Below are 10,640 nucleotides of genomic sequence, written 5' to 3' on the forward strand. Positions count from 1 at the left end.
TATGTGGGGTGACAGGTGACAACTAGGGGTATGTGGTCAGAGGGAGCTTTATTTCCATTTTGAACCAGGTTCTCTCAAGATATTTCAGTGGCTCATTCCATGCGGTGAGTTGGATGTCATCAGACGTCACTGGAGTGGTGCTCTGCTCTGTTCAATGTTGATAACAGTCGGCTGCGTGCGTGTGTTCCCTCTGTGTGCTGCCCCGGCTCTGCACAGATAGCTGACGCAGCAGACCCCGAGAGAACCTCCAATGACCACAGACTCCGATAAGGTACGAAGGCACCCGGCCAGGTTTATTGCCAAATGAAACATAGTCTCTAGCTCCCCAGATCAGATGTCTACGGTTCTGCTAGTACATACGTGCTCCCTGACAATGGACGCAGCTCAGTCAGTGGTGGGACTCTCCACTGCCCCCTAGGCTGGACAAAGACACCTCCTCAGGTGTGCATTCTTATACACAGGTACAAACAAATTACACATCACTCCTGACATATTGAGGTACAACCCCTCTGCGTGTTGGGGTGCTGCCTCTCTGCTGGTACATGTTGGTTCGAACAAACAAGTCTATCCATCATATTATCCTTTTGACCCTGTCTTTTAGGATGGGTCAGCCTGTTCCTCATTATCTCTGTGGAATGTGTTTGTACCGGACTGTTCTGGTGCCATCCTGGCCCATGTTTAGCCTATAAGTGCTTGATACCCTTTAGATATGTGTATATGTCCAATTAGCAGCTTTCTTCTTGCCAACTTTTGTGAGCAGGGCCTGCCTCTGGCTCACAGCTTAACTCTGCTTTATGTTAGCAAAGTCTTGACCATTACTTTAGTTCAGGCCTTAGGCCTCATACCGGGCCTCTGATATAAAGATTTATGTTTCAGGGCCTCATCTTACTACATTGGATACCATGGACACTGGATCCCTGAGGCTAGCGGAGGGAGTGGGGATATCTGGGTACCACCACCACCTTGGCAAACCTGAGGCTGGCGAGGGTGGTGGTGGGTGGAGTCAGCCCGTTGCGGCTGCCACTTGATCCCTGACGGAGGGGCAGGCCTGGTGTCACCACCACCGGATCACTCAGGCCAGCGCGGGGGTGGGGGGGCAGCCAGATGAAGCCACCAATGGATCCATGGTGCTGGCTGGTGGGTGGCCAGGTGCTGACGCTGCCTCCAATGGATCCCTGAGGCCAGCGAGGGGACAGGGGAGAGCTGGGTACTGCCCCCACAGGATTTCTGAATTTGTTCAGAGGGGGCAGAGGTGGGTTGTGGCTGGGTGTTGCTGCCACTACATGCGTGTGTGAATCCCTGGATGAAGGGTGCTCAGATTCTGCTCCCATTAGATCCCTGAGGCTGGCAGGGGTGGGGGCAGCTGGGGTGGGGGGTGTCACCATGATGGGATCCCTGAGTATGTCAGGGAGGGTAGGAGTCATCTGGTGGTTGCCTCCACCACTTGGATCCCTGAGGCCATGTGGGTGAGCCATTTTCAGGTGACTCCCACTCCCAAAGGACCAGTCACTCGCCATAGGTCAATTGCACCTTAGATCTCACACCAAAGACAACACTTGTAGCCAATCCTGTAATAAACTAGGTAAAGATTGATTCCTAGGAAAAGGAATCAAGCGGGTGATTTACAAGGTTAAAGCAGGTAACCCCCCCCCCCCCACACACACACACAAACGAGTTCCACTCTTAAATTTCCAAAAGCAATAGAAGCTTCTATGACAAGCAAGGTCTGCGTGTCTTCAGGGCTAACCCAGGCCAAGCACTGGGGGCCTCTTGCTTGTTCCCGGGGGAGTCCTGTGGTTCCGTGGATACCGATCTCTATCTGCAGATCTCCGCATCCACAGGTAGAAATTTGTATCCGTGCAGGGCTCTACTGAGGGAGGAGGCCAGGCTGAGCGACACAGGGACAGAGCTTTGAGCTCTGGCTACCTAGAATGGGCTCTGCTGTAACCGTCATTTCTCTGGGCTCACCAAGGGCTTCCTGCACTGGGGGCCAGTCGACTAATAAACCCGCCCGTGCGACAGCGCTGGCTGTGTGTCCCTGCACACGCTGGTGGAGGGGTGCGTTGCTCCCTACGATTGTACAAGTCTCCCTCAGGGGTCTGTCTCAGTGGGACTCCCTGAACGGAGCTCACAGGGTAGTGCAGGGGGGCTCAGGGCCCAGAGGTCCGGCCTAAGGAGGTGGTGAGGCCATGTGGCTTACTCTGGAGAACGAGTGAGAGCCCTAGGGGGTCTGGCACACTGATGGGACTGTTACAAAGCTGGGGCCGTAGCCCCGCTCCTGTGGATCTGTGACAAAGGTTTATAAAGCAGAGTCAGGAGAATCCCCCAACCCTGCAGGAAGCTGCTCCAGGCATTAGTTCTCCTCATCCAAAATCTGCACCTTATTCCCAGCCTGCATCAGTCTGGCTTCAGCAGTGGGTCTGGCTCTGCCTTTGCCCCCGGGGGAGCACAGAGCCCCCTGCTCTCTGAAATCTCCTCCCTGGGCAGGTATCCAGAAGCCGGGATCGCGGCTCCTCTGACCCTCCTCTGGGCGGAGACACTGAATCCACTGAGCTCCTTCAGCCTCTCCCTGCCCGGCAGGTTCCCACCCCCCAAATCCTTCTTGTAGCTCTTTGACCCCTCCCCGCTTGTCCCAGTGAGGACACCCGAGCTGGGCCCAGGGCCGAGGAACGGTCCCACTTACCCTCCCCGACCATGCTGGGTACCCCTTGCTGATCCAGCCCAGCCGTGCGCTCGCCCCCTTAGCCACAGCCCGGCGCTGGGAGCCCCTGGCCAATGGGTCACCTTGACCTCAGAGTGCCCCTCATGGCCGGGCTCATCGCCCATGACTTGCTGTAGATGCAGGCAGTGACTCCTTTGCCCACCCAGCAGGGGCTGGCGCTGTCGGAGGGGAACAGGCTCCTTGAGCCCAGCCCTTGGGCCTATCTGGCGGTGGCAAGCGCAGCTCCGGCAGGGAGCCCTGGGCTGCCCCTTCATCTCGGGCTCCTCAGCAGGAACTGATCGGGATGGGGGCCAAGGAGACAGAGGGGTGGCAGGGGATGGAAGCTATGGCAGGGGGTGCTGGCTCCCCTCCCCCTCCGCTCCTGCCAGTGCCTCCTCCCTTTCCCTCTGCTCCTTCCTCCCTTCCCCCCACCTCTTTCCCCAATTTGGACTGGGGCCTGCCCCCCCCAGGCTGGGCAGAGCTCTCGGTGGGGGGGCCTGTGCCGCAGGCAGCACCTGGGCTGCTTCGGGGCTGTTCCTGACCGTGCTGCTCTCCGGCCAGGCTCTGGCTGTGCCCCTGGCCCCCCAGTCCCCCGGCACCGTCCAGCTCCCGGAGGCTGCTCACCAGCCAGACCAGGGGCAGGTACTTGTGCACCTCGATGGCTGGGCTGCGGCGGTTGGGGTCGAGGGTCAGCAGCCGCCGGAACATCTCCTGGGCGGCGGTGCCGAAAGCCCTCCAGGGCGCCGGCGCCTCCCCTGGCACCGTGCTGTTCTGCCAGGCGCCGAACTCCTCAAACTGGGGGTCGGGGCTGACAGCCACGTCCCAGGGGAAGCAGCCGGTGCCGAGGCAGAAGAGCAGCACCCCAAAGGCCCACACGTCCAGGCTGGCGTCCAGCTCCAGCGTCTCCGAGGCCTCGAGCAGGCAGAGCTCGGGCGGCGCGTAGGGCAGAGTGCCCGACATGGCGCAGACGGGCGTGCCCTCCAGCCGCGTCAGCCCGAAGTCGCCCAGCTTCACCCGCCGGCACTCGCAGTCGAAGAGCAGCACGTTGTCCAGCTTGATGTCCCGGTGCACCAGGGCTTTGCCGTGCATGAAATCCAGGGCCTCAGCCAGCTGGGCCGCGCAGCGCTTCACCTGGGCCTCTGGGAGACCCTCCTGTGGGGACACGGGGGTTACACACGGGCAGCCCTGGCCTCCCACCAACAGCGCCCCCTCTGGAGACCTCCCCTGCATAGTGCCCCAGCGCCCCCTCTGGGGACCTCCCCACACAGCACCACACCAAGGACCTCCCCCATACAGCGCCCCAGCGCCCCCTCTGGAGACCTCCCCTGCATAGCGCCCCAGCAGCCCCTCCGGAAACTTCCCCCGCACAGCGCACAGCACCCCCTCCAGGGACCTCCTCCACACAATGCCCCAGTGCCCCGCCAGGGACTTCCCCACATAGCACCCCAGCACCCCCTCTGGGATTTCCCCACACAGTGCCCCAGCACCCCCTCTGGGGACCTCCCCTGCACAGCACCCCAGCGCCCCACGAGGGACCTTCCCCGCACAGTGCCCCAGAACCCCCTCCGGGGACCTCCCCTGCACCCCAGCACCCCCTCTTGGGACCTCCCCACACAGCGCCCCCACTGGAGACCTCCCCGTCACAGTGCCCCATCCCCCCACAGCACCCTATGCTCTCTCCGGCCCCACCCACTCAGCACCCTACAGTGCCCTGTACTGTAACTCCCCACAGCACACCAGTGTCCCTCCAGCATCTCCCGTGCTGCACCCCAGGTCCCAAGGCCTCCTGTTGAGAACCCATCCCGCATCCCTTGCTCCCCTGCCCCGAGACCCCAGCCTACCAGCCCCTATTCCCAGGAATCCTGAGACCCTGTACCCCAGCAACCCTCTCCGCTGAGCCCCCAGCCACACACTCCCGAGACCCCCAGCACCGATCCCCCATCCTCCACTCCCCAGCTCCCTGCTTCACAGGCCCCCACTGAGACCCAGTCCCCCATGCCCCTGCTCCCCATCCCATCCCCTGCTCAATGGCCCCGCTGACATCTGATGCCCCATCCCCTGATTGCCACTCCCCAGAACCCCGCTGCCACCCTGCCTCATGCTAGCATACCCCGTCATGCACGATGGCACACAGGTCCCCAGCGGGCGCTAGTTCCTGGGCAAAGGCAAAGTGGGTGGGGCTCTCGAAGGCTATGGGCAGAGTGCGCAGGAAACCGGCGTGGGCAGACAGGCAGAGCGCAATGCAGTACTCCCGCAGGAATGCCCGCCGCTCCGTCCTCTCCTTCGGCATCAGCTTCAACGCCAGGGCCGTGCCTGGGTACAAAGGGAGGGTCAGTGTGTCCCAGCAGTGGGCAGGACGTGGGTACAAAGTGGGGTCAGTGTGCCCCAGCAGGGGCGGGACCTGGGCACAAAGGGGGGGGTCATTGTGTTCCAGCATGGGGCAGAGCCTGGGTACAAAGTGGGGGTCGGTGTGTCTCAGCTGGGGATGGGGGCTCGATAAAAGGGGGGTGGTGAGTGTGTCCCAGCAGAGGAGGGACTGGGTGAAAAGGAGGGGGTCGGTGTGCCCCAGCAGTGGATGGGGCCTGGGTACAAAGTGGGGTCAGTGTGCCCCAGCAGGGGGTGGGGCCTGGGTACAAAGGAGGGGGTTGGTGTGCCCCAGCAGCGGATGGGGCCTGGGTACAAAGGAGGGGGTCGGTGTGCCCCAGCAGGGGGTGGGGCCTGGGTACAAAGGGGGGTCGGTGTGCCCCAGCAGGGGGTGGGGCCTGGGTACAAAGGGGGGTCAGTGTGCCCCAGCAGGGGGTGGGGCCTGGGTACAAAGGAGGGGGTCAGTGTGCCCCAGCAGCGGGTGGGGCCTGGGTACAAAGGAGGGGGTCAGTCTGTCCCAGCAGGGGCAGAGTGGTACCTGGGCGCAAAGGTGGTCAGTGTGTCCCTGCAGGGGGCAGGGACTGGGTACAAAGCGGGGGTTGGTGTGTCCCAATAGGGGCAGGGCCTGGTGCAAAGGGGGGGGGGGTCAGTGTGTCCCTGCAGGGGGCGGAGCCTGGGTACAAAGGTGGGGGTCAGCAGGGGCAGTGCTTGGGCACAAACAGAGGGGGTGGAGGGGCCCCGTGGGTGGGCTCAGAGAGTCCCACTGTGTCAGTAGGTTCTGGGTGTTGAGGGCCCCGAGTGGGATCACTCCCTTCTGTGGCTGCCCCCTCACCTCACTGACTGCTCCCCGGGCCCCTGGGAGTTGGCAGTGGGTGCCCGAGTGGCTGGCATGGCAGTGGCAATGGATCACCTGCTGGGTGGCATGGGGCCGTTGGTGCCTGTGCCGGGAGCAGTGAGCAAAAGGGAGCTGGCTACTTTGAAGAAAGTGGTGTCAGAGAGCAACTGGGCGAATCCCTGAATTCCTGCCCCACTCCCTGCAGCACAGCGCCTCGTAGTGCCCCACTGGGGCTGGCACGACTGCTGGGGAGAGCGCCCCCTACTGAGCCCCCACCCTGCTCCCTGCAGCACAGCGCCTCGTAGTGCCCCACTGGGGCCAGCACTGACTGCTGGGGAGAGCGCCCCCTACTGAGCCCCCACCCCGCTCCCTGCAGCACAGCGCCTCGTAGTGCCCCACTGGGGCTGGCACGACTGCTGGGGAGAGCGCCCCCTACTGAGCCCCCACCCCGCTCCCTGCAGCACAGCGCCTCATAGTGCCCCACTGGGGCCGGCACTGACTGCTGGGGAGAGCGCCCCCTATTGAGCCCCCACCCTGCTCCCTGCAGCACAGCGCCTCGTAGTGCCCCACTGGGGCCGGCACGACTGCTGGGGAGAGCGCCCCCTACTGAGCCCCCACCCTGCTCCCTGCAGCACAGTGCCCCCTAGCGCCCCCTGGGGCCCTGGGGGTCAGCACTGACTGCTGGGGAGAGCGCCCCCTACTGAGCCCCCACCCCGCTCCAGCACAGTGCCTCGTAGTGCCCCACTGGGGCCAGCACTGACTGCGAGGGGACAGAGCCCTCTGCCGAGTCCCCACCCTGCTCCCTGCAGGGCCCCAATGCAGGCTGCGGCTCCTCAGGCCCGGCCCACCCAGGAGCAGCTGGCGCTGCCCTCACCTCGCTCGCGGTGCTCTGCCAGCAGCACGTTGCCGTAGGTGCCGCTGCCCAGCTCCTTGATGATGGTGTATTGCTCCTGCAGCTCCAGCTGGGGCAGGCTGCGCGAGGTCACCTCCATCAGCCGCTCCAGGAACTCCGCGTTGTCCTCCACCTCAGGGAGCTCCATGCCACGCGCTGCCCGTGCCTGAGTGGAGAAGGCAGCGCCTGTCAAAGGAGAGCTATTCCCTCTCCCCCCATGGGACACCCACCACACCTGTTGCCTAGAGCCAAGGGAGAGCAGTGGGGGCTACTGGGTTAGAGTGGGGGGTGGGGGAAGGGCTGGGACACCTGGGTTCTATCACAGCTCTAGGAGGGAGCGGGGTCTGGTGGTTAGGGGAGTATGGGAGCCAGGACTCCTGGGTTCTATTTCTGGCTCTGTCCCAGCTGAGCTGGGTGAATTCCCTTCAGCTCTCAATTTCCCTGCTCTGGGAAGTGCTCAGATATTTGCAGGCCTGAGCTGAGAGGTGAGAGATAAACCCAGTGACGGGTCAGTTCCTTCTCACTGCTGTTGAGGCCTGGCCCCTCCGGAGCAGGGCTCGGCTTCTGGCCGTCCCCACGGGGGCCTCCTGCTATTGATTAGCAATACAACTATCTGAGAGGGGAGACCTGGCCAGGCTGCGTGGTGTGGGCCTGCCCCACTCGCTGCCACCCCTTGCTGCTGAGGGATGCATGTCTGCACATGGAGTGAAGCTGGCTCAGACATATGGGTCCAGAATCCCACCCAGCTAGCTCAAGCGCTGGGCGGGGGGAGGGGCACTGAGGGGGCAGGGTTGGGTGGTTCTAGCAGGGGGGCACTGAGAGGGGAAGGGGTGGTTGGTTCTAGTGTGGGGGGGGGCACCGAGAGAGGAAGGGGCTGGTTGGTTCTAGCGTGGGGGGGGCACTGAGAGGGGCAGGGCTGGTTGGTTCTAGTGTGGGGGGGCACTGAGAGGGGCAGGGCTGGGTGGTTCTAGCATGGGGGGGCACTGAGAGGGGCAGGGCTGGGTGGTTCTAGCTCGGGGCGGCACTGAGAGGGGCAGGGGCTGGTTGGTTCTAGCAGGGGGGGCACTGAGAGGGGCAGGGCTGGGTGGTTCTGGGGGGCACAGAGGGGCAGGGCTGGGTGGTTCTAGCGAGGGGGGCACTGAGAGGGGCAGGGGCTGGCTGGTTCTAGCGGGGGGGCACTGAGAGGGGCAGGGCTGGGTGGTTCTGGGGGGGCACTGAGAGGGGCAGGGCTGGGTGGTTCTAGCTCGGGGCGGCACTGAGAGGGGCAGGGCTGAGTGGTTCTAGCGGGGGGGGCACTGAGAGGAGCAGGGCTGGGTGGTTCTGGGGGGGGCACTGAGAGGGGCAGGGCTGGGTGGTTCTAGCATGGGGGGCACTGAGAGGGGCAGGGGCTGGTTGGTTCTAGTGTGGGGGGGCATTGAGAGGGGCAGAGCTGGGTGGTTCTGGGGGGGGCACTGAGAGGGGCAGGGCTGGGTGGTTCTAGCTCGGGGTGGCACTGAGAGGGGCAGGGCTGGGTGGTTCTAGCTCGGGGGGGCATTGAGAGGGGCAGGGCTGGGTGGTTCTAGCGGGGGGGGCACTGAGAGGGGGAGGGGCTGCGTGACTTGCTCCCCAGCTCATGGGATGTGGAAAGCGCAGAGTGCTGCTGTTGGGAGGAAAAGGCTGGGGTGCCCTGGACGACATCCAGGACCAGGCCTGTGCCTGTCAAAGTACTTTCTCCGTGCCCCTCTGTCGGGGCCAATTCCCCCCCCCCCCATGGCAGGCCCCTTATCCCCTCAGCATGTGGGGCCCATTCCTACCCTCCTGGTGCCCCCTGGACACCCTGGGGTGTCGGTGTGGGTATCATCAGTTCCGCTGTCTGAGAGGAAGACTGGGGTCTAGACGTTAGAGCAGGGAGGGTTGGGAGGCAGGACTCCTGACTGCTAAGTTCCCTCTAAGCTGCGCGGCCACCAAGGACCGCGCAGGTGCACAGCGGGCAGAGGCGCCTCTCCCCTGGCCACGGCCTCAGCTACCACAGCGGGAAGAGGAGCTCTCCCCCAGCCCTGGGCTGCTGAGGCGAGAGAGGGCGGGGGGGGGGTTCCTCTCTCCCCGCTGCAGCCTGGGCAGCCTGCACCCCAAACCTCTCATCCCCACCCCAGAGCCCACACCCCCAGCCGGAGCCCTCAGGCACCTGCACCCCAACTCCCTTCCTCAGCCCTGAGCCCCCTCCCACTCTCCGAATCCCTCACCCCCACCCCCGCCACAGATCACTCCATAGTGGTGTACAGAGCAAAATTCATTCCGCACATGGACGTGAAAAATTAGAGGGAACATTGCTGGCTGTGGGAGGGGATTGGGGTCTAGTGGGTCCTAACTAGGGGTTGGGGCTGGGAACCAGGAATCTTGGGCTCTTTCTGCAGCTCTGGGAAGCAGGGGTGAAGTCTAATGGTTAGAGCAAGGGGCTGGGCCCTGTCCCTGGTAGCCGAGCCCCCAGTGCTGTTGCTGCCCCACACAGGGCTGATGGGAGGGAGTCATGCCCACAGGGGAACTGCAGTTACGGGGTGGGGGCAGGGGGGAAGGCTGGTGCCTCTTTGTGCACAAGCCCTGCTGCCCGCCCAGCAAAGGTCACTTGTGAGTTTGGGGTAGGTGCTTCCTGCTGATCTGGCCCTGGCCCTGACCCCATCCACCTTGCACCCCTACCCCACGGGGGAGACTGTCCCCCGCCGTGGGTCTGAGCCCAGGCCCCCCAACCAGGGCGATTGCCTCCCCAGGTCTGGGACTGTCCCCACTGCTGCTGGATTTTCCTGTCTATTACCCAGTGCTCGCTAGTGCTCATCCTGACTGGCCTGTGTCCCCAGGACCTCCTGCTGGAGCTGGCATCCCCGAGCATGACTCGTGTGGGCAGCCCTGGAGCCTCTCTAACCCTGCAGGCGTTACAGAGCAGGAGCTGCGCCCGCCTGCGGGCCTGGCCCCAGTCCCCTCCCCCGTCCACCTGTCTGTCTGTCTGTCTCACCCGCTGCAAAACAAGCAGAAAAGCAAATCCTACCCGAGCGACCAGGGCTGGATGCACAAAGGGCTCAGCGGTGCAGTGCCTGGCGCCTCACCTCCAGTGGATTCCACAGACCAGAGCTCCTTGGCCCTTTCCCTCTGAGGCAGTGTGGTGCCCAGCTCAGCTGGGCTTTGTCAGCCGGGACCCCTGTCCTGGAGCTGGGTGCCTGAACCAGGTCAGCCCTGTCTCCTGAAAACCCCCAAGGAGAGCCCCCTGATTACAGCCCCTAGCCCAGTGGGCAGTGCCCTTGGCGGGGAGAACTAGGTTCAAATCCCACCTCTACCTGCTGCGGTGCAGATCTGTGTCCTAGTAAGTGCCCCGGCCGCAGAGTCAAACTCCCTGGCTCTATAATTATTTAAGTCTTTATACACTATGGACCAGCTTCAACAGTAGAGACTAAGGGCAAGGCTATGCTACAAAATTAAGTCGACCTAAGTTACATCAATGTAGAAGCACCGCAGTAATTCGATTGTTTTTGCATGTCCACACTATGCTCCTTGTGTCGGCAGTGCACGTCCTCACCAGGAGCGCTTGCACCGATTTAACTGTCAGCGTGGGGCATTGTGGGACGGCTTCGGAAAGGTAGCAACAGGCGATGTCAGTAATACAGTGTCTACACTGACACTGCGTCGACGTAACTACATTGACCCAAACGCTACGCCTCTCGCGGTGGAGGAGTTATTAAGTCGGTGTAGTAGGCCAGTGGCTCTCAACCTTTCCAGACGACTGTACCCCTTTCAGGAGTCTGATTTGTCTTGCGTACCCCCAAGTTTCACCTCACTTAAAAGCTACTTGCTTACAAAATGAGAGATAAAAATACAAGTGT

At 62.9% G+C, this 10,640-nt stretch overlaps 1 protein-coding gene across 1 annotated transcript; it reads right to left on the reverse strand.

The window, feature by feature from the left end:
• Positions 1-2,986: 2,986 nt before the first annotated feature.
• SBK3 (SH3 domain binding kinase family member 3) lies at positions 2,987-6,955 on the reverse strand. The gene is made up of 3 exons (XM_065421033.1): positions 6,775-6,955; positions 4,812-5,014; positions 2,987-3,853 (listed from the first exon to the last, which is right to left on the reverse strand). Exons 1-3 carry the CDS (start codon positions 6,938-6,940, stop codon positions 2,987-2,989), a joined length of 1,236 nt encoding a protein of 411 aa, XP_065277105.1. The 5' UTR covers positions 6,941-6,955.
• Positions 6,956-10,640: the final 3,685 nt, after the last annotated feature.

This window comes from Emys orbicularis, chromosome 21, assembly GCF_028017835.1.
Source record: "Emys orbicularis isolate rEmyOrb1 chromosome 21, rEmyOrb1.hap1, whole genome shotgun sequence".
NCBI classification, from domain to species: Eukaryota; Metazoa; Chordata; order Testudines; family Emydidae; genus Emys; species Emys orbicularis.

Coding starts and splice junctions, on each gene's coding strand:
- SBK3 (XM_065421033.1), bottom strand. CDS start 6,940: ATGGAGCTCCCTGAGGTGGAGGACAACGCGGAGTTCCTGGAGCGGCTG. Junction 5,015..6,774: donor GGCAGAGCACCGCGAGCGAG/GTGAGGGCAGCG, acceptor CTTTGTACCCAG/GCACGGCCCTGGCGTTGAAG. Junction 3,854..4,811: donor GTGCCATCGTGCATGACGGG/GTATGCTAGCAT, acceptor GTGTCCCCACAG/GAGGGTCTCCCAGAGGCCCA.